Source organism: Perognathus longimembris, chromosome 10 (genome assembly GCF_023159225.1).
Source record: "Perognathus longimembris pacificus isolate PPM17 chromosome 10, ASM2315922v1, whole genome shotgun sequence".
NCBI classification, from domain to species: Eukaryota; Metazoa; Chordata; class Mammalia; order Rodentia; family Heteromyidae; genus Perognathus; species Perognathus longimembris.
The window spans coordinates 12468391-12491381 of record NC_063170.1 but is presented as its reverse complement, the minus strand read 5'-3'; the positions used below and the strand labels follow the sequence as shown (position 1 = coordinate 12491381).

The 22991-nt window shown below is 46.3% G+C and overlaps 2 protein-coding genes and 1 long non-coding RNA gene across 8 annotated transcripts in view; 2 read left to right on the top strand and 1 right to left on the bottom strand.

Annotated features, from left to right (window-relative positions):
* The window catches only part of Dus2 (dihydrouridine synthase 2), a 37096-nt gene extending 32490 nt beyond the window's left edge, over positions 1-4606 (top strand). For all 5 annotated transcript variants that reach the window (XM_048355281.1, XM_048355283.1, XM_048355279.1 and 2 more), the window contains 4 exons: positions 966-1115; positions 2400-2487; positions 3790-3863; positions 4083-4606. In XM_048355281.1, coding sequence (XP_048211238.1) covers positions 966-1115; positions 2400-2487; positions 3790-3863; positions 4083-4320 — 550 coding nt within the window. In that variant the 3' untranslated portion in view covers positions 4321-4606. The remainder of the gene's footprint in view (positions 1-965; positions 1116-2399; positions 2488-3789; positions 3864-4082) is intronic.
* A 1287-nt stretch (positions 4607-5893) lies between these two features.
* LOC125358265 lies at positions 5894-18719 on the bottom strand. The gene is made up of 3 exons (XR_007212288.1): positions 18583-18719; positions 16646-16648; positions 5894-5911 (listed from the first exon to the last, which is right to left on the bottom strand). It is a non-coding gene; the product is annotated as an uncharacterized LOC125358265 (long non-coding RNA).
* Positions 11148-22991, top strand: part of Nfatc3 (nuclear factor of activated T cells 3) — a 63960-nt gene continuing 52116 nt past the window's right edge. For both annotated transcript variants that reach the window (XM_048355271.1, XM_048355272.1), the window contains exon 1: positions 11148-11583. In XM_048355271.1, the coding sequence (XP_048211228.1) occupies positions 11481-11583 (103 nt within the window). In that variant the 5' untranslated portion in view covers positions 11148-11480. The remainder of the gene's footprint in view (positions 11584-22991) is intronic.

The following is a 22991-nucleotide window of genomic DNA, read 5'->3' as shown; positions in this document are numbered from 1 at the left end:
AGGATTACAAACATGAGCTACCGGTGCCTGACTCCCATTGGTCTTCTTGATCTGATGCAGCTCCAACTCAGGCACTGGAGGGCTCTTCACAGTTTAGCCTAGTCCTGGCTACCATAGCTTCCTGTCATTATGTCTCCTTCCACAGCTCCTCATGGCAGCTTCCTGCACCACACTTGTTCCAGGGGGAGTGGGGGGGTCTACCTTCAAGATGCCTCCTAGAGCTAGGCGCACACCTGTAATCTTAGCTACTCAGAGGAGGCTGAGATCACAGGATCATGGTTTGAAGCCAGCCTGGGCAGGAACCCCCTCATGAGACTCTTATTTCCAGTTAACCACCAAAGAAGTAGAGCTATGACTCAAGTGGTAGACTGCCAGCCTTGTGTGAAACAGCTAAGGGACGGCACCCAAGCACTGAGTTCAAGCCCCAGTACCGGTACACACACAGACATACAAAGGTTCTTCCTAGAAGGGAAAGCCCTACCAGAAGCCTTCTCCCACACCTAGCTTGTGGCATTGGTTCTGTCTCCATCACACGTAGTTTAAGCAGCTGGACCTCGATGTCTTCTCAGTTCAGGAAAGGCCTGTGGCAACTGTGGAGGGTGAGGAACCACTCAGTTGTCAGACCTCAATATTTCCTTCCATGGTCCCCGATCCTCCAGGTGCTTGGTCAGCATAGGTCAATTCAGTCATGGCTGACTGTGGATATCTACCTGTGTGGTCATCCTTGAGGTGATCTCTAGAAACCTTTCTACCCACCCCAGCTTCCCTTCAGTGTCCATGCTCAGGGTTTTGAATTTATTTTCCACCTTCCAGTCCAGGTGATCCCAGGAAGTACCTTCTCCTGGCCAGGCCCTGGTTTAGTATGTGGTATGAGAGTTTCTCAGTTTGAGTTTCCCTGGCATCCTGCAATGCCCTGGATGCTACTCTACTAAGGTGTCCATCCTGCTCTGCTTCTTCTTCTGAAGTGAGGCCTTTGGCCTTGGTGCCTTCTATGAGGAGACCACACGGGAGCTGGATACCCGGCGGGCTGACCTCCTGGCCAGGACTCCAGAGGAGGTGGAAGAGTCAGCTGAAGATATCACTGGCATCATTAAGATGGCTGTTAAGTTTGATCGGTAGGTTTTCACCTTGGCTTCAGCATGGGTCAGGGTCTGTGCTTTCAAGGTTTGAGTGAACCAGCAAAGTAGCTGCTGTATTTGGTTAGTTTCCAGCTTAGGGGTCATTGGTCTCCTTGGTTTGGATACTTGTTCCCAATTTTCTGTATTTCAAAGAAAGTAATTTCAGGGAAGACAGTCCTGGAAGCCCAGGAAGCACTTTTGGGGATATATATGTGGTCCCTAAGTGACTCAACTCACTTTTTTCCTGACCTACCATCTTCCACAATTTGGAGCAGAGGGACTTGTCTTCTGTTTCTAAAAGTCTGTGCTATTCTCTTGGAGCTGAACAGGTACAAGAGCCTTGTCCTTATTTGACTTTGTTACTTGCCTCCATACCATTACCCCCCATCAGCCCAAGGGTTCCCTCATTAGGCAGAAGTAGTCTCAGATTGATTTATCCCTCAGATTGTGACTCATCTTTGAGTGGTCTCCTTATCCTTCTATACCATCTGGATATGAACCTTTCTCCAGTCCCAAGGCTCAGACCAGGAGCTGGTCTTGTCTGATAGGGACTTGGGATGGGGTGGGAAGACAGCTGTTGGGCAGTCATATGCCAGAGAAGATCCCAGTGGAAGTTGGAATATGTCCTTTCCACCTTGTCACAGATGGACTCTGAAGCCAGAGTCCATTGTCTCCCTGGCACAGCAGAACATCTTGCACTCCACAGACAGAATCAAAGTGGACACTGAGCCCATTGTATGATCACCTGCATTTCCCACCTCCACCTCTTCCCCCTGATAAATGTCTTACAAGACAAACTGAACCTTCCTTCATGGAAGGAAGGGCTCAGAGAGCTCGGAGTTCTTTGCTGCTCCAATTTCTCAAACATGAGGAAGTTTATCTTCCCTTTAGGTAGAATCTAAGTTTAAACTGCTTGTGGGACAAGAAGGAGAGCCCACAGGAGTAGGCACAGGAGCCTTAAGACCGAGCCTGGACTCATTTCTCTAGCTCCTGCAGCTCCTCTGAGGAGCTGCATGTGCTCTTTGCTGAGGGAGAGAGTAGAAATGGTGAATGGAGCCAGGCTCTCGTGGCTTAGGCTTGTAATTCTAACTACTCCGCAGACTGAGATCTAGAGGATTGCAGTTCAAAGACAGCTTGGACAGAAAAGTTCACTAGATTACATCTTCAAATCATTGGCAAAAAGCTGGAGGCATGGCCATGCCCTGAGTTCAAATTCCAGTGCTGCCAATAAAAAGGAAAAAAGAAGTGATGAGTAGGCACTGATTGCCCTTCTTTTTCCAGGAGAGCTTACCCACCCCAAATCACCCCTAAGATGTGCCTGCTGGAGTGGTGCCGTAGAGAGAAGTTGGCACAGCCTATGTATGAAACGGTGAGTTCCTGCCTGAGAGTGCCTGCAGCCATAACGCTCCCCTATGGGAGCCATTAGTCTAGTACACCCACAGTTTATATCCTCAACTCTAAGCTGCTTGGCCAACATCTAGCCTTGCCCTTCATAGGTTGTACAGAATTGCTGGTGGTGGGATCAATTACTGATTAAGCAACCTTCAGACTTTGGCCTGTGGCCACCAATTCTGGCAGATGTATCTTTGGATATGTCTTCTTTTTCCATTTTTCTTTTATTTCACAGATCTGCATCTAAGCCATGGAAATCTTGGGTTGAAATCCTCCCCCTTCCCCTGTCCCCCTCCCTGCTCCAGTCCTGGGGCTTGAATAAAGGGCCTGGGCACTGTCCCTGGCTTCTTTTTGCTCAAGGCTAGCACTCTGCCACTTGAGCCACAGCGCCTCTTCTGGCCTTTTCTATATATGTGGTACTGAGGAATTGAACCCAGGGCTTCATGCATGTTACACAAGCACTCTACTGCTAAGCCACATTCCCAGTCCTTGGGGTTGAAATCTTAAGATTGTTTCACTTCCTTTGGTCACCATAGCTATGCCTTGTTGAGGCTGCTCTGTCTCTTGTGGACTGGCTTTCTGGCCCCATACTTTGGTCTTGTGTCCCCTTCTACCAACATGATGTGTGTGTGTGTGTGTGTGTGTGTGTGTGTGTGTGTGTGTGTGACAGTATTGGGGCTTGAACTTAGGGTCTTGCACTCTCACTTGGCTTTTTCACTCAAGGTTGGTGCTCTACCACTTGAACTATACCTCCAATTCCATCTAAAGTGACTTTTGTGAAGCAAATCTAACCTCTGTCTCCCCTCCCCTCCCCTCCCCAGTGACTTTGAGCTCAAGCCCCAGCCCTTCAGCACAGAGCACAGGGCCTCTCACATGCCTTGCTGCTGCAGGTCTCATCCATTCAGCTCTCTGATCCAGCTACATCGCCTGATCCCTTTGCCAGGTGTGCCTTCTCTGTCACCATCCTTGTTCCCTCTTTATTGCCATCTGGTAGATGGGGGCCTTTGGGGACACAGGGACCATCTAGCTGTCAGTAGGAGGAGGCCTCCTAGTGTACTCAGGCACAGCTTAGGGCACTGATAGCCTCAACAGAACTCTAGACATATTCGATGTCATTGTCAATTTGTATATCTGCCTGTGTTTCCTGGAAGATATATCAGGCACTTTTGCATGGGAGGAGCATGTGATCAGGCAGCCTTCACTTGACTTAGGTTGATAGTGCTTCCCTCTATCTGCCTCTGATGTCATGAGCCTCTTTCCTTTCCTCTTTCTGGATCAGGTCCAAAGACCACTAGATCGCCTATTCTGCTCTGTTGTCACTGTCGCTGACAAAAAGTACCAGTCCACCTTGTGGTGAGTTTCATCAGAGAGTTTGAGGCTTGGGGTGGGGGAGCCTGAATCTAGCATGTGGCCTGGGAGAGCTGGGTGAATGGCTTTTGTGGGAATTGATGAGCCTGGATTATGATCTCTAACCTAATTTGTTAATATCTCTGCCAAGTGTACATACAGTCTGGCCTCCCAGTCTCTAGTCCTTTGCTCACTTGCCTTATTACCTGTGCCTCATCTGCCCAGGGATAAGTCCAAGAAACTGGCAGAGCAAACTGCAGCCATCGTTTGTCTGCGTAGCCTGGGCCTCCCTGAGGGTCGAGTGGGTGAAGAGAGTCCTTCCTTGCACAAACGGAAGCGGGAAGACCCTGACCAAGACCTCAGCGACCCCAGGGCTCAGGAGCCAGCACTGCCTGAGGATCTATGCAAGAAGTCCTTTGTGGCCTTTGGAAGTGGTGAAGACAACCCCCTGGAAGGCTGGTGACTGTTGTCCTTGCCCTGGTCTCTCCCTCTATGGGCCTGCCAGAGCACAAACCAAATGCCAATGGACAGTTGGTTCCTGCCTTGCAGGAGTTAGAGGTCCATGTCCAAGCGTAGGCTTTCAGCATGGAGCACCAGCCAAGGAATGCTCAGGGGTGATCCTGTCTCCTCTGATGGGTCTGAGTGGCAGGGCTAAGTTCCAGTGCCCTGAGTACTTTGAAAAATAAGCTTTTCAGTCAGCCCCTCTTCAACTTGACATTGATACAGTGCAATAAAGATACCCTCATCCACGACTGCTTCAGTCTTGAATATCAATACACAGGACTGTGTTCTGGCATAATTATTCTACTACCCTCTGTGCAGAACTAGAGATTCTCCAAGTATGGTCCCTGCTCATCCTTATAGGAATAATGGTGGTGGTTGGAGATAGGCTCTCTCCTTTCAGGTCGATTGGACTTTGGCTTAACCAGGAAAGCCCAAGAAACCCATTCTACTGATGGGAAACTTAAGATACTAGACCCTAGTTGACTTGCCTGATAAGAAGTTCTATGGACTCTAGGGAAGGATTGGTACTATGGAATTTGGTACGTGTAAGGGACCAGCACAGAGGTGTTAGGGTAAGGAATTGGTCTGACTCACAGTTTCTTTTAAACATGACAGCTGCCTAGCAAGCTTAGACCTGATGAAGGGGCCTGCCCTGGGCAGGAGACACTAGAGGCTGCTAAAGATGGCAATTTGCCTACTGCAATTCACAGGTTAAGCTCTTCTCTTCCCCTCCCCTCTCCAGTCCCACTTGGGGCGGAAGGAAGTGGCAGAGCCTCTTTAATTTCCTCTTGGCAGTGAGAAGCAAACAAATGGGCTACCACCACATCTCATGGCGCCTCCCCTGCTTACTGGGAGGGGCGTTCTGACCAAAGGTCCCTGCCATACCCCACCCCCACTTCCTCTGCTGTAAACATGTTGTGTGTCCTTTCTTTGCCAGCCTCTATCTGGTGGAGGATTCTCCTCTAGGCCAATCCTATCTTCTCCACATCTCTGTGGGTCAGCCTGATGGCTCTGTTACAGCCCTGTCAAGAGGTGAGACCTCTGCCAGCCAGCAAACCCTGACCCTGTTGGTCCCTCAATCAAGGGTTTGGTGGGTGAGGCTTTGCCTTAGTCCTGGTGCTGCCCCACCCTGCCACCCACACTTGCTCTTCTCTGTGCAGATAAGGATACTTTATTCAGCTTCCTCCAAAGAGCTCCTCACCCTTTTGATCTTGGGCAACTCACTTCTGGCCCTCTCTGCTCAGAAGCTCTCCTCTAAGAGTGGGATCAGCTGCCTTCTGCCTAGGTGAAACTGGCTAGAAAATAACAAGCTCACTCTGTGATAGAGGCACTGCATAGCCTATGGCATCATTTCATGTGAAGGCAGGTCTAACTTCCCAAACCAGTGCTCCTAGAGGTGGGGCCCCACCCAGAAAGAAGACAGTCTTGGTTTAGTCTTAGCCACCAAGGTTTAGGCACAATTTATTATTGTTGTTGTTGTTGTTGTTGTTGTTTTTCAGGGGCAAGGGGAGTGGGGCTGGTCCTAGAGCTTTAACTCAGGCCTGGGTGCTCTCCCTGAGGTTTTTTTGTTTTGTTTTTCTTCAAGGCTAGCACTCTACCACTTGAGCCACAGCTCTACTTCTGGCTTTTTTGGTAGTTTATTGGAGATAGAGAGTCTCCCAGAGTTTCCTGCCCAGGCTGGCTTTGAACCACAATCCTCAGACCTGAGCCTCCTGAGTAGTAAGGATTACAGGTAAGAGCATTGGTGCTCAGCATTTTCTGTTGTTGTTTTGCCAGTCTTGGAGCTTGAACTCAGGGCCTGGGCACTGTCCCCGAGCCTCTCTTTGCTCAAGGCTAGCACTCTATGACTTGAGCCGTAGTGCCACTTCTGGGTTTTTCTGTTTATGTGATACTAAGGAATGGAACCCAGAGCTTCATGCATGCTAGGCAAGCACTCTACTACTAAGCCACATTCCCAGCCCTTCTGATTTTTTTTTAGACTAAAAACAAAATCAAAGTGCCCCCTCCCCTTAGTCTTGGCAGCTGGGGGCCCTTCTCCAGGCATGGTGAGTGAGGACTCTGGGGAGACCACAGGTCACATGCTGAATCCAGTGTGGTTTTTCTGAGAATAGCCCCTTCCCTGGCAGGGCTAAGTTTACTTTGGGGCTGCAGGAAGGAGAAGTAAGGATAGATGACTGCTGTTAAGATATAGGCTGGAGTGTAGCATTCCTGAGTGCACCATTGAGAGGCTCATTCATGTGTGATCCAGGTGGGGAGGGACTGGTTAGTGTGTGCCCCATGGCTGAGAATGTCTGACAAAGGTCCTGGTTGAATTAGGTTGGTCCTTAAAGGATCTCACTTAGCATACCTCTCTAGTGTCTGCTCTGCTCTCAAGTGTCCTGAGTTTAGAACTGACTGAGACACCCAGGCAGGTCTAAAAGATCTACTACTGTTTAACTCCCCATGTCTACCTTAAACTAGGCCACTAAGAATCTCAAACTCCTACCTGAGCTAGTAGTTACAACACTTATCCATCCTTTCTTTTTTACACCAGTCCTGGTACTTGAACTCAGGGCCTGAGCTCTGTCTTTGAGCATTTGTGCTCAAGGCTAGCATGCTACCGCTTGAGCCACAGCACCACTTTCATCTTTTTTTTTTTTTTTTTTTTTTGGCCAGTCCTGGGGCTTGGACTCAGGGCCTGAGCACTGTCCCTGGCTTCTTTTTGCTCAAGGCTAGCACTCTGCCACTTGAGCCACAGCGCCACTTCTGGCCATTTTCTGTATATGTGGTACTGGGGAATTGAACCCAGGGCCTCATGTATACGAGGCAAGCACTCTTGCCACTAGGCCATATCCCCAGCCCTACTTCCATCTTTTTTGGTAATTAGTCTTTGCGGAATTTCCTGAAGGCTGGCTTCAAACCTTGATCCTCAGATCTCAACCTTCTGACTATCTAGGATTACAGGCATAAGCCACTGATGCCCAGTTTATTTTGCCACTTTGAGGCCCTCTCCTGAGCTCATCACTTTTTAGGGACAAATATGATATGACCATGGGAGGAAGGCTATACAAGTGGAGAAGGTGACAGGGCTTCCAAAAATCCAATAAGCAGACTTGGATTTGTAGAGTTCCAAAGGGGAATCACTGTCTATACTCCCACATAGGATTTCCCAGGTGCTTTTCCTGTAAAGGACTCTGCCCTGGCTCTCAGACTGCCCTCTGGACCAAGTCCAAACCCCTCAGCCCAGCATGAGAGGACAAAGTGCTAGCCTGTCTTCTTAGGCCTGTGCTGACTTCAGCAACTAACCTTTTGAGGTTGTAGCTGGCTGGTCTTAATCCTGTCTGCCAGATTCTGAGCTACTCAAGGGCAATCCTTGTGTCCTCTCTGGCCAGTGTTGGCACAGGGGTGAAGTACAGGCTATGAAAATTAAAGCAAGGGCTCGAGGTGAGGGGGTGCATGGCATGGAGATGAAGAGCTTTTCTAAACTCTGACTTTCTTCCAAGGCTCCTATTTTCCCTAGGGTGAAACAAGGGCTTGAGCTGGAGTAAGCTGTATCATACCATGACTCTATGGAACTGAAGAGCCTTCAACAGTGGGGCTTCAAGCCTAGGCATGTGGCAATTGGTGAAGAAATGATTTGCACTGATTCTCAGGCCTGGCATTCCTGCAGAAGGGAGGGATGGTATACAGAGACCCCTGTAGTCTCTACCTTGGAGTTTAATGTACTACACTGTCCCCCTAGGCCTGTATTTCACAGGGCTCCATGGTGGGTTAGATGACCTGCAAGAGCTTTGAAAGTACCTTGAAGAAAAGCTCATGGGGCAAGGTCTTAGCCTTATAACCTGGGGAAGGGAATAAAAAGAGTGGGTATATTGGTATGTGTGGGTGGGGTGGGATGGAGCAGCCATTGCTGCCTGTCTTACAAAGATGATGCTTCCTGTTAATGGTCTCTTCTCTACCTGAGCCCTCATCACTCCATATTAGATTCTGAGTTTACTCCAGACCAGAAACCCTGCCCCTGATGTGTTCTACAGTGCGGGAGAACACACATGTACCACCAAGCATTTAATGAACGGGTTTTCCCCTACTATCTACAGCTTCTTATGGTTCCTCTGCAGTCAGGAGCTGACAAGCCAGTATCTCCCTTCTACCTCCCCTCCCCTCTGGCCTGACTGGCTGAGGCTCTGGTTCAGGTGAGGTCATGTCCCAAGATGGGGAGGGACTAGATAAAGGTCCAATCCAGATGACAACCTGGGTGACATAGGGAGAAGGGTAAAGAGGAGGAGGATGCTTTACGTTTTGTAGGCATGGGAGGTAAGCTGGCTAAGCTTTCTTTTTTTGTTGTTGTTGTTGGTCATAGGGCTTGAACTCAGAACCTGGGCGCTGTCCCTGAGCTCTTTTGCTCAAGGCTAGCATTCCACCACTTTGAGCCAAAGTGCCACTTCCAATTTTTTGAGTGGTTGAGGATAAGAGTCTTAAGGGGACTTTTCTGTCCAGGCTGGTTTTGAACTATGATCCTCAGATGTCAGCCTCCTGAGTAGCTAGGATTACAGGTATGAGTGACCAGCACCCAGCTTGGCTAAGCTTTTGGGAAGGCCTTACAAAATACAAGAATTACGTGTGTGGTAAAAATATGATGACAGGCAAGCATCTTTCTGAGGCAGAGGATGGCATACCTAGTGTGGCATTTAGGCCCAAGTTTTACACTCAGACCTTCAAGGCTTTTGACCCTCTGAAGGAAGGAAAGCCTATTGGGGAATATTTTTCACCCACCTAGTGCCATTGGTTCCCTTTCATTGATTGGTGTATGTTGTCCTAGTGGAGGTGAGAGATGGGCTATCTCCATGCCGGCCCACTGCACATCACATCCCTCTCATGTTCCTTCTAGATATCTGCCAGGTAAGTCCTCTGCTGTAATCCCTTCTATGGTTCTCTACTGCCCTCAGGGTAAAACCCAGATATCATGCAGTGGCCTACTAGAGTGTATCCACCCATCCAACTCTACCTTTGGCTTCTGCCCATTGCAAGTATTTTCTGATCATCCAGTCTTTGGGAATCTATTCTCTGCTTAGAGCAAACCTTCATACTCATCCTGTGGAAGCTGTGTAGCCAGGTGAGGTTTGGACCTCCTCAGAACTTCTAGCACAGCTCTACTCTCTGTACAGTGACTACAAATATGTTATTCCTCTCTCTCCTAACCCTGAAGGGAGACTAGTTTATTTCTGCATCCCCAGGCCCTGCATAAAATACTGGCAGGAATGAGCCAATCCAAGATGAATGTCTTATGTGCTGGCCCAGTATAGGTACCTGCATAAAGCACTGGCAGGAATGAACCAATCCCAGATGAATGTCTTACGTGCTCAGAGCATTTCTTGCTCTCCAGACCTAAGGTCTAGTTGAGTTCACCCTAAGGGGCTCCCTGATAGCTCAGGAATTACTAAGGCACTGAGACGTTGCAAACCCTTCTGCCCCGGAGTTTTTGTGGGTGGTGTGAGATATGTTGTGGGTCCCTTGAGATGGCACTGTGTGTGTGCACACACATGCTAGTACAGTGGCTTGAACCCAGAGCTGGTGCTGTCCTTTAGCTTTTTTTGCTCAAGGCTGGTGCTCTACCAGTTGAGGTACAGCTCCACTTCCAGCTTTTTGGTGGTTAATTGTGGAGATAAAGGCCTCACAGACTTCCCTGGCAGGCATCAAATGATCCTCACACCTCAGACTTTTGAGTAGCTAGGATTATAGGCATGAACCACCAGCACCCAGGGGCGCATTTCTGATACCTCTCACTTGCACCCAAGCTCTTGGGACGGGTGCCTTGAGTTCCTCCAGCAACGCTCACCAAGAGATGCTAAACCCTGTGGGCTCGGGGCCTGGGATGTGGAGCTGGGGGAGGCCGTCACTGCTGCTTCTCCAACTCCCTGTGTAATCATGTGCCTTGCTGGAGCCCTAAGTAAACAAGCCAGGCTCAGAGTCCCCAGACCCCAGATGGTATCTTAAGCCATCTCAGGGGAAGAGAGGCCCCTTGGGGAGGGAGGCAAATGCGAAAACGGTTCTTCAGGCAGTGTCACTACTTAGTCACTGGCAGCCATGGGTTTGATATCTCCTGCTCTCAAAGCTGTGCACCAGAAGCTGCATGGGGCGCGTTCACAAGTGACGTCCTTAGTCTGCTCAACTTGTAGCCGGGGACCAACCAGCTGGTCTGGCAAGAAAGCCGTGGCCTACAAGGTGGGGGTGCCACCCCACGGGGGGGGGGTGTCTCTGAGATGAGACTCAAAGGCACACTACAGGTTTCCCTAATCCACCACCAACGTTTCAGAGGCTTGGTCGAGATACCCGCCACCGAAGTTAGGGTAGAGGTAGTAGGTGGATGTAGGTGATGTCCAGGTAATCCTGAGGGGCCTCGACGCACCCCCTAAACTCAGCCTTAAGGAGTAAATAACAACCCGGCCACGCATCACCCAACTCCTCAACCAAGCACTCCGGAGCCTCGACGTGAACTCCGTCCAATAGGGAAACGGGCCTCCTCCAATTGGCCTGTGGTGGATACCCAATCAATTTGGAGAGCTCAACACTCGTCCAGCGGTAGGAGTCACAGAGAGAATACAGGCCTCACTGCAGCTCCCGAGAGGAAGCGGGGCTCGGCAGCGCTCGGGGCTCACGTGACTTCCTCCTCCAGGCGGAGGGGCAGTCGCGCGATAGGCTGCCAAGGGGGCGGGGCCCGAGAGCGGGGCCGCCGGGCCGCCAGTGGCCTATGGGCGGCTCCGCCGGATGGGCGCGCGGCAGGGGGCGGGGCCAGGTGCGCGGCTCGGCGCGGGAGCGCGCCGGCGGCGGCGGCGGCGGCGGCGGCGGCGGCGGCGGCCACAGTTGGGGGGCGGGGAACTTTGGCTCCGACGACGGTGGCGGCTTAGGCACCCGCGACTAGCAGTTCTGGAGTCTCTTAGTGCGGCTCGGCGCGCAGCCAGCTTTTCAGTTCGGAACGGAGCGCGTGGTGTTGCGGGCCCCGCCCGGAAAGTTTGCCGTGGAGCGGCGACCTCTTGGCCGGTGCGGCCCGGCATGAAGCGGCGTTGAGGAGCCGCCGCCGCCGCCGCCGTCGCCGTCGCCGCCGCCGCCTGAGGAGGAGCCGCAGCACCCTGGGCCACGCCGATGACTACTGCAAACTGTGGCGCCCACGACGAGCTCGACTTCAAACTCGTCTTTGGCGAGGACGGGGCGCCGGCGCCGCCGCCCCCGGGCTCGCGGCCTGCAGGTGGGTGTCGAGCCGGGCGGGACCGTGGAGCGTCCCCTTTGCTTCCTCACGCGAGCTCGTCCTTCCTCCGGTCCCTGGTTGTCCGAGGACCGGTCAGCCTGTGTGAGTGCGTGTGGCGAGGGAGGATGGATTGAATTCCAGGAGGAGGCGTGTGGATCGCCGCGACGTGGAAGTGGCCTCGGGCTTGGCTAGAAGTGAACTGGGGGGGTGGGGTGGGGGGGTGGGAGAACTCCAGCCCGGGACGTTAAAGGCCGAGGACACCCGGAGCGTGGAGGTTGAGGGTTGGGGCCGCAGCTCCGGTGGCGTGCGTTCGTCGTTGCTTTGCCAGCGTGGTGTAGAGAAAATGCCCCCTGTGAAGTGTAGGCTCACTTGGGGCTTCATCTATTTTAGGTTGTTAAAAAAAATTATTTACAAAACATAGACGTTCTTGAAGTTTAAGGATCCTTCTAAATCCCTATACATATTTCTTGAAATCTACTTTGCTGGGAGATGGATATATTCCCGATAACTTACAAATTGTACACGTTGATGGGCCACGCTGAATTCAAAGTGTGACGATAACGGGACTTCTGGAAACGGTTTCCTTGGTTGAGCAAAAGCGTTTCAGATTTTTTTTAACAACAAAAACAATTTTTTTTTAAAAGTTCTCATTTTCCTAGAAAGTTCTGGGAGTCAATTGTTTTAAGAAAAAGCTCTCCTAAGAAGATATTTTAAAGGGGATTGTAAATTGGAAAAGCTGGGCACCATTATTCTGGCAGGTCAGACCAATCAGGAAATAGAAACAGGATGACTGGGGACTTGGAGCTCTTCTGTGACCTGGTTTGGAATATTGTGGTTCATCAAGTTCAGCTTCCCTATTGCAAATGCAGGCAAACTTTAAAAAAGTTATTCTTTCTGAGTGTTAAGTGAATTATTTAATAGTGTTCGTATTGATGTTCAGTAGATCATTTCAGAGTTGTATTGAAAACCTTAGTTGAGCAAAAAAGGATTCTCTGGGCAGTACAATACTTGCTTTATTAGTTCATTTTCAGTCTTTGTACTTTACGTGTCTTTTTCAACATAGTAAATATTTTATAATAGCCATGTGTTGGATGTAGTTATTTTCAGTTCCACCAGCATTTGAACACTTACTGTTTTGAAGATAATATTAGATAGTTTATACTGTTGCTGGTACATAAAGAACTGAAGCTTCCCAAGGACTTTGGGAAAGAAATAGTTGGAAGGTACACATAACACAAAGTGGTACAGGCAGACGGAATTGTGATGCATTTTAAAAGAAGAAACGAAAAGTTATTTGTGGAGAGAGTATCATTGTACTTAGGTTATTGAGACTGAACAAAGTAGCTTAATGAGTGTTTTTGTTATATAGAATATAAACAGTTGATAGTGGCAAAGCTTTGTTGCATAAGCATTATATATTAAACATTAGATCATAAAAGTGTGAACCAAAATAAATAATAAAGGAATGTCAACATATAAGTATGAATTGTATGCACAATCAAAATATTAAATTACATTTTTAAAAACCATGAAAATAGCTTTTTAGATCATTTTGCTAAAGAAAAACATTTTGATACTTAAAGGGAGTCTAGAAGAGGCAGACAGGCTGTGCCTGTTCAGAAGGCTGAGACCTGGAGGTTGAGACTGGGAGGTTTTGAAGCTAGCTCAAGCAGTAAAGCCTGCTAGACTCCATGTCCAATTAACTAGCAAAGTATTGAATTGGATGGAGCCATGACCCAAGTGATAAAGCATCAGCCTTGAGCAAGAAAGTCAAGGGAGAAAGAGCATTAGGACCTGGGTTCAAGCCCCAGTACTGGCACACACAGTCTAGAACAGATTAAAATTTGTAACTTGATTTATAATTGTAATTTCTGTATGTGAACACAAGGAATTTCATTTGCAACTACAAGTTCATTTGGAATAGTCTAGCATGTAATTTAAAAAATTCCTAAAGAAAATTACTGTGAAATATATATATATATATATTTTGCCAGTCCTGGGGCTTGAACTCAGGACCTTGGCATTCACCTACCCCTGAGCTTCTTTTTTGCTCAAGGCTAGCACTCTCCCATTTGCCCCATAGAGCCACTTCTGGCTTTTTCTGTTTATATGGTACTGAGAAATCAAACCCAGGGCTTCCTCCATGCTAGGCAAGTGTTATACCACTAAGCCACATTCCTAGCCCTGCGAAATACTTATGAATCAATAAATCATCTTAAAATGAACAGTTTAGTGACATTTAATTTTCAGTACTGCATGGGTGCTTGTGGCTCACATCTGTAATCCTAGCTACCCAGAAGTCTGAGGAGGGGACCCTGTTTGAAACCAGTCCCGGCAGAAATTAATCACCAAAAAGCTAGAAGTGGAGCTGTGGCTCAACTGGTAGAGTGCCTGGCCTGGAGTGAAAAAGCTGAAGGATAGCTTCCCAGCTCCAAGTTCAAGCCCCAGGACTGGCACCAAAAAAAGAAAAAAAAAGAAAAATGAAAAAAGGGGGCGGGGAGGATTTCCATTTCTGTACATATACATGTACACACCACAATTTGTTTATCCCTTCATTCATTGATTAGCTGTTTCTACCTTTTGGCTAGTGTGCTTTTTTTTTTTTTTTCGTTTTTGTTTTTGGTTTTTTTTTGGCCAGTCCTGGGCCTTGGACTCAGGGCCTGAGCACTGTCCCTGGCTTCTTTTTGCTCAAGGCTAGCACTCTGCCACTTGAGCCACATCGCCACTTCTGGCCGTTTTCTAGATATGTGGTGCTGGAGAATCGAACCCAGGGCTTCATGGATACGAGGCAAGCACTCTTGCCACTAGGCCATATTCCCAGCCCCTAGTGTGCTTTTTTGAACATCAAAGCTATCAGAATTTTTTGTTCACAAAAATTAAGTTTTTATTTTAATAAACATAATTGTGAGTATAGGATTTAGTTTGAAGGATTCAAGTGGATTAACTAAAGCTTTTAGGAAGATATGTGCAGTCAAGAGAATAAAGAATTCAAATTGATGTTGGGTTGTATCATTGTGTTTTTTATTTTCTTTTGTGGAATATAATTTCCTTGAGAGCAGAAACAAGGTTTGAACATTGTTTGTGGTTGTATTATCAGTACCTTTACATATTTGACACCTAGTATTTGTTGAAGTAATAAATACTACTTAAGTTTTGAGTCGATATTCACTGTTTTTTCATGGTAGAGGAAGTGGATGAACATTGCTTGAGAGCCTTGAATTTTATTGGTTAGTTCCATAAAATAGCAGCTCTTGTTCATTTTGACCTGAAGGTTTGAAAGTACTTGGGGTATATCTAAAATTCCATAGAGGGAAAATATTTTTGAAAAATATTTGGTGGGAAGAGGTAGTAGAGAGAGGACAAGCAAGGGGCCGGATTTAGTGAGCTCCCTAAGCAAGCTTGTTTGAGTATACATTAAATTAGTCAAGGGCTGGGAATATGACCTAGTGGTAAAGTGCTTGTATACATGAAGCCCTGGGTCCGATTCCCCAGCACCACATATATAGAAAGGGAAAGGGGGAGGAAGGAGGGGGGGGGTATGAGGGATGAGGTAACAAACAGTACAAGTAATGTATCCTATGCCTAACGTATGAAACTATAACCTCTCTGTACATCAGTTTGATAATAAAAATTTGAAGAAAAACCCCAGCACCACATATATAGAAAGGGAAAGGGGATATGAGGGACGAGGTAACAAACAGTGCAAGTAATGTATCCAATGCCTAACGTATGAAACTATAACCTCTCTGTACATCAGTTTGATAATAAAAATTTGAAAAAAAAAAAAAAAAGAAAAAGCCGGAAGTGGTGCTGTGGCTCAAGTGGTAGAGTACTAGCCTTGAGCAAGAAGAAGCCAGGGACAGTGCTCAGGCCCTGAGTTCAAGCCCCAGGGCTGGCAAAAAACAGAACAAAACAAAATTATTCAAGGTGCATTTGGTAACATTGAATAGATTTGTGACTTTTATTAATGCTTGTACTAGGGTTTAAATTGAGGTCTTCTGCTCCTGCTGGGGCTTCCTCCCCCTTTCACAGCTGGTCTTCTGCCATATCTCCAGCCTTTCCCCTTGTTAATTGGAGATAAGAATCTCCTAGATTTTTCTGCCTGGGAAGGCTTCTGAGTCACTGAGGGGCTGGAGAGGATATGTGCTATAAGGTTTGTGGTGTCTTTCTTCCTCCTTTCTTCCTCTTTTTCCTCTTCTTCTTCCTCTCCTCCTTCTCCTCCCCTTCCCCCCTTTGGTCAGTTGTGGGGTTTGAACTCAGGGCCTGGGCACTGTACCTGAACTTTGCTAGCACTGTACCACTTAGAGCCAGAGCTCCACTTCTGCTTTTTGGGTGGTTAATTGGAGATAAGAGTCTCAAGAACTTTCCTACTTTGGCTGGCTTTCAACTGCGATCCTCAGATATCAGCTTCCTGAGTAACTAGGATTATAGACATGAGCCATTGGTGCCTGGCTATGGTGTCTTTTCTAAGAGAGGAGAAATAGGTTATTATAAAATATATATTCTTATCAGATGCTTAATACATGTTTCATATGAGACATTGATTGTTTTGCCTTAGAGTACAATTTATAGTTACTTTAATTTGTCTAGTACTTGGAGATCTGATTCATGTGTTCATTATAATTTTACTGTCTCAGGCAATTTATCTTGTGGCTTTGCAGTATTTATTTGGTTTTGTGGCAGTCTCACTGTGTAGCACAAGCAAGCCTCCTGTGGAGATCCTCCTGCCTCAGCCTTCTGAGTGCTAGGATTACAGGAATGTGCCACCATACCTAGATCAGTTTTTGTTTTTTGCTTTTTGCCAGTCCTGGGCCTTGGACTCAGGGCCTGAGCACTGTCCCTGGCTTCTTTTTGCTCAAGGCTAGCACTCTGCCACTTGGGCCATACCACCATTTCTGGCCATTTTCTGTATATGTGGTGCTGGGGAATTGAACCCAGGGCTTCATGTATACAAGACAAGCACTTTTGCCACTAGGCCATATTCCCAGTCCCCCTAGATCAGTTTTTGTTTTTACTTACAGTTTAAAAAAATCTTGTAGAGTGTACGTAAAGCTCTTAGCACTGTCTTAGTTCAGTGGTTCTCTTTAAGAGGTCATACTCTTTTGGGAGAGGGACAGTAATAGAACACTGGTGTTCTACTACTTGAACCATGCCTCCAGCATTGCTTTTTGCTTGATTGTCAGAAATGGGGTATCTTGGACTTTTCTGCCTGGTTTTGGCTTCCAACCAGGATCCTCTCAGTTCAAGTTACAGGTATGAGCCACCAGTGCAAGCACATATATGTAAACTGATAAGCTAATTTGTATATGTGTGTTATTCCTAAGGCTTGAGTTCAAAGCCTGGATGTTGTCCCTGAGTTTTTGTTGTTGTTGTTTGCTTTGTTTTGTTTTGTTTTTATCAATTGTGGTGCTTCAACTCTGGGCATAATTGCTATCCATGAGCTCTTTTGCTCAAGTTTCACAGACTTTTCTGCCTGGGGCTTGGAACTGCAATCCTCAGATTTCGGCTTTCTGAGTAGCTAGGATTATAGATGTGAGCCACTGGTGCCCAGTTGCTTTTGCCACTTGGATTTGTGTCTATTCATATAGGATTTTGCTGTATAGTTTTGTTTTGCTCTCTTCGGCTTATTTTGGTATCTGGGAAATCAGCTGGCCCCTTAGAACATAATAGAAAGTGTTCTGTTTTGTTCTTTTGTCTGTCTTGGGGCTTAACCTCTGGGCCTGGGCACTGACCCTGAGCTCTTTTGCTCAAGGCTAGGGCTCTACTACTTGAGTCACAGTACCACTTCTGGTTTTCTGGTGGTTAACTGGAGATTAGAGTCTCTTGGACTTTCCTATCTGGGCTGACTTTGAACCACTATCCTGAGATCTCAGCTTCCTGAGGTAGGAAGTAGGCTTGAGCCACTGACAGCCAGATAAGCTATTTTTTTTAAATTTCTTCTTTCCTAAACTCTTCTCTATGTAGTTATAAATTAAAACACTAAAAGAAGTTGAGTGCTGGTGTCTCATGCCTGTAATCCTAGCTACTCAGAGGCTGAGATCTGAGGATCACAGTTTGAAGCTAGCTCAGGCAGGGAAGTCCATGGGACTTGCCTTCAATTAACGGCCAAAAAAAAAAAAAAAAAAAAAGCTGGAAGTGGCGCTGTGGCTCAAGTGGTAGGCTATCCTTGAGCAAAAAAGCTCAGGGGCAGTGCCCAGCCCCTGGGTTCAAGCCTGAGGACTGGCTTGAAAACTCAACACTAAAGTAGGAACAAATTAGAGATCCAGAAGCTTAAACATTACTTACATTTTAGAATATTTGGTTTTATACTTTTTTTTGTTTTGTTTTGTTTTTGTTGCCAGTTCTGGGGCTTGAACTCAGGGCCTGAGCACTGTCCCTGGCTTCTTTTTGCTCAAGGATAGCACTCTGCCACTTGAGCCACGGTGCCACTTCCGGCTTTTTCTATATATGTGATGCTGAAGAATTGAACCCAGAGCTTCATGTATATGAGGTGAGCCCTTTACCACTAAGCCATATTCCCAGCCCCTATACTTTAAAAAAAAAAAATCCTTTTAAGTTTGTCTGTTTTTATACCAATCCTAAGGTTTGAACTCAGGCCCAGGGCCTAGGTGCTGCCCCTGAGCTTCTGTGCTCAAGGCTAGTAGTGCACTACCACTAGAGCCACAACTGCACTTTTGACTTTTTACTGCTTAATTGGAGATAAGAGGATTTAATCCACTGGAGTTGGGCTATAGAGGAACATTTGATTTCTGCTACTCCGTATTTTCATACCACAGGCCAGTTTTCCTTTAGACTTGGATGTAATACCAGGTGTTATATATACACATACATACCATACATACATACATTTGGTGACGGGTAATTTTATTGTGCTACTTGGAAGAACAGTTTAATATTCTATTTCTTTGACACTTTTCCTGATTAGGGATTGAAGAAGAGGTTTTTTTGTTTTTGTTTTTTTTTTTTTGTCAGTTATGGAGCTTGAATGCCAGGTGCTACCCCTAAGCTCTTTGGCTTAAGGCGAGCACTCTACCACTGTGAGCCACAGTGCCACTTCTAGTTTTCTGGTAATTAATTGGAGGTAATAGTCTCATGGACTTTCCTGCCTGGGTTGTCTTGGAACTGGGATCCTCAGATCTCAGCCTCCTGAGTAGCTAGGATTATAAGCGTGAGCTACCAGGGCCTGGTTTCAGAAGAGGTTGTTTGGGGGTGGGGGGTTGTTTTTTATTATTGTAAAGGTGATAGATACAGAGGGGTTACAGTTACATATGTCAGGTATTGAATACATTTCTTTTTCAACAGCGTCACCTCTTCATTTTCTCCCAATTTTTGCCTTCCAATGCACCTCCTCCATTCCGAAGAGTTTTTTGATGGAGATTTATGAATAAATGCATTTGAGTGAACATGAGGGAAAATCCAGGGGAAAAAAAGTTTGTTATTTTATTTAAAATGTTGCTCAGTGTATGAAGTAAAGTATTCCTGTGTTTTCTAAGGTTTTCCATTTGCCAGTACAGAAGAGATATTTTATCATACTTTGCGAACAATTCCTACATGTTAACTTGTTAACTTTTATTAAATGAAATAGAAGTTAAAACTTGTTTATTATGTAAATGACCAAGGAATTGTGAGGGATCCAGTAATGCTTGTATCTAAAGCATTAAAGGTATTAATTTAGGTTGAGTTGTAGAAACAATTTATTATGACTTGCCTTTCTGAAGTAACTATAATATTTTTGAGGTTCCTTATTTGTGTGTGTGTGTGTGTGTGTGTGTGTGTGTATTTTTGGTGAGAAATTGTACTTTTTTTCTCAAGTCACAAATACTAATGTGTTACATTGAAATAAGCCTTTTAAGAAATGGTTTGCATTACTGATTTCCTTTTCATTACTGGTAGTTAAAAGTGGAATGGTTGAATTTGGTAATACTGTATTTAAATAGAGGTGGGGTTAAGGAAGCCATAATGTTGTAAAGGCAATTACATTACTTCAAAGACTTAGGAAACCTGAGTAGGTTGAGCTTCATTTGATAGTAAGTGGCAGTTTGCTCAGGGCAGTAACATAAATAAGGGAGGTGTTGTCTAAAGCTGTGTTGGTGGGTCAGAGGAGTAGACACAGCAGACTTGGCAGTAAGCCTGGCTTCTAAAACTAAATCCAAGTCATCAAATTTGCCCAGGCATGCCATATGAGGTTCAAGTAACAGTGGAATTTAAGAGGAGTGAGTTTGTTCAGGGAGTCTGAGGAGAGTCACAAGCAGGAACAGGCTTCCCCCCCCCCCCCCCCAAGCTTGAACTCAAGGCCTGAGCACTGTCCCTAGCTTCTTTTTTGCTCAAGGCTAGCACTCTACCATTTGAGCCACAGAATGACTTCCAACTTTTTCTGTTTATGTGGTCCTGAGGAATTGAACCCAGGGCTTCATGCATGCTAGTCAAGCACTCTACCGCTAAGCCATATTCCCACCCCAGGAGCAAGCTTCTTAAAATGTCATTATTTGAATTCACATAGGAGTCTACCAATATTCAAGTATCTCTGATAATGTCTGTATATTTTTATTGTATGGTTCTCACCTGTTTGCCTGTACTTTTGTATCTGTACGATTTAAGTAGTATATCCTTTCAACTGGTAGGTTACCAACAACTGACAATTGTTCTAGATAACATATTGGTTTTCCTGTGTGAAAAGGAACTACATGTCATTGAAAGCCTGGATTCTTTTTTTTTTTGGACTCAGGGCCTGAGCACTGTCCCTGGCTTCTTCCCGCTCAAGGCTAGCACTCTGCCACTTGAGCCACAGCGCCGCTTCTGGCCGTTTTCTGTATATGTGGTGCTGGGGAATCGAACCTAGGGCCTTGTGTATCCGAGGCAGGCACTCTTGCCACTAGGCTATATCCCCAGCCCGAAAGCCTGGAATTCTTAGTGCACTGGAGAAGTAACTTGAAGGCTTCATTTTCCTTCAAAATATAGTCTTAGTAAGTCTTATGTTAACAGCAACAGTGAAAGTGAAAGCTTTAACACCACATATATGTATTTTAGTATCTTAAAAACTTCTTGGGGGGGGGGTGGGGGCTGGGAATATGGCCTAGTGGCGAGAGTGCTTGCCTCCTACACATGAAGCTCTCAGTTCGATTCCCCAGCACCACATATATGGAAAAGGGCCAGAAGGGGCGCTGTGGCTCAGGTGGCAGAGTGCTAGCCTTGAGCGGGAAGAAGCCAGGGATGGTGCTCAGGCCCTTAGTCCAAGGCCCAGGACTGGCCAAAAAAAACAAAAAACAAACTTCTTAGGGGGCTGGGAATATGGCTTAGCAATAGAGTTGTTTATCTCGCATGTATGAAGCCCTGGGTTTGATTCCTCAGTACCACATAAACAGAAAAAGCTAGAAGTGGCACTGTAGCTCAAGAGGTAGAGTGCTAGCCTTGAGCAAAAAAGAAGCCAGGGACAGTGCCCAGGCCTTGAGCTCAAGCCCGGGATTGGCAAAACAACTTCTTAGGGGCTGGGAATGCAGAATGTTTGCTTAGCATGCATGAAGCCCTGGGTTTGATTCCTCAGTACCAAGTAAACAGAAAAAGTCTTAAGTGTCACTGTGGCTTAAGTGGTAGAGTGCTAGACTTGAGCAAAAGACTGAGTGGGGGGGGAGCAAAAAACTCCTTAGTTGTTTTTATCAGCTTGTTTGTTTAATTAAAAATAGGAATAGGGGCTGGGAATATGACCTAGTGGCAAGAGTGTTTGCCTCGTATGCATGAAGCCCTGAGTTCGAGTCCCCAGCACTACGTATATAGAAAATGGCCAGAAGTGCTCAAGTCCCAGGACTGGCCAAAAAAAAAAAAAAGGAATATGTGAGCTCTGAAATTGGGTTACTTTCAGATTATTTTCTCATAGCCTTTTTCAGTATTGTTGACTGATCTAACATTTCTTTTAGATATGTTTCATTTTTATTTTTGGCAGTATTGGGTTTTGAACCTGAAAGGCTTGATTGCTAGTCAGGCTATCACTTGAGCTATGCTTCCCAGCACTAAAACTAAAACTCATGCATGTGTATGTATTTGAAGTCAGGGCTTGTGTGCTATCTGTTCCCTGAGTTTTGTTTGTTGTTTTTTTTTTTTTTTTGGCCAGTCCTGGGACTTGGACTCAGGGCATGAGCACTGTCCCTGGCTTCTTTTTTTGTTCAAGGCTAGCACTCTGCACTTGAGCCACAGTGCCACTTCTGGCCGTTTTCTGTATATGTGGTGCTGGGGAATTGAACCCAGGGCTTCATGAATGCGAGGCAAGCACTCTTGCCACTAGGCCATATTCCCAGCCCTGTTCCTGGCTTCTTTTTTGCTCTAGGCTACCTAGTATATTCTACCACTTGAGCCACTGCCCCACTTCTGGCCTTTTCTATATATGTAGTGCTGAGGAACCGAACCCAGGGCTTCATGAATGTGAGGCAAGCACTCTTGTCACTAGGCCATATTCCCAGCCCATCCCTGAGTTTCTTGTGCTCAAGGCTAGCACTCTACCACTTGAGTCATAAGTCTGGCTTTTGGGTGGTTAAATCGAGATAAGAGCAGACAGACTTTCCTGCTCAGACTGGCTCTGAACCATGATCCTTTTTTCTGAGAGCACTGAGGATAGGTTCTGTTTTTCATTTTGTGGTTTCATCTTATTTTGCATAGTCTTTTCCTTCTGCATTTCTTGTCTTTTTTTGTCTCTGTTTTTGATGATGAAACTGTTTCATATGTTTAGTGATAATTACTATCTGCTTATTTTTTTTTTTTTTTTTTTTTGCCAGTCCTGGGGCTTGGACTCAGGGCCTGAGCACTGTCCCTGGCTTCTTCCTGCTCAAGGCTAGCACTCCGCCACTTGAACCACACCGCCGCTTCTGGCCGTTTTCTGTATATGTGGTGCTGGGGAATCGAACCTAGGGCCTCGTGTATCCGAGGCAGGCACTCTTGCCGCTAGGCTATATCCCCAGCCCCTGCTTATTTTTTTAAAAAAAAAGAGGCACAAATATTGTGCCTCTAAAAAATTGGTACTCAATGGCCACAAGTGGCCCTTGCTATTTTACTACAGGCATTATAGGAGTTTTTTTACTACTTACTCTAGATGTCATTATCTGTAGGTCTTTTCTCTTAGGCTAATTAGATTCCCATGAGAGCAATCTTCTAGTCTATTGCCTACAGACTGAAGCCTGTTATTCCATGAGCCAAGGGAATAAAAAGCACTTAGGATTTCAATATACAAGTTTTAGAGAGACTTATTTCATCACCTTGTTTTCAGTGTGTGTCATTGTCCAGGCTCTGGGTCATCTTTCTCTCTTTCCCTTTCAGAAAATTTTGTCTTATGCTTAAAGGAAAAATCATCCAGCAGTACAGAGTGGGGAGGTGTGAGAATTTGGGAGGCTTCATTAAACAAAGCTTTGCTTTTCACATCCACT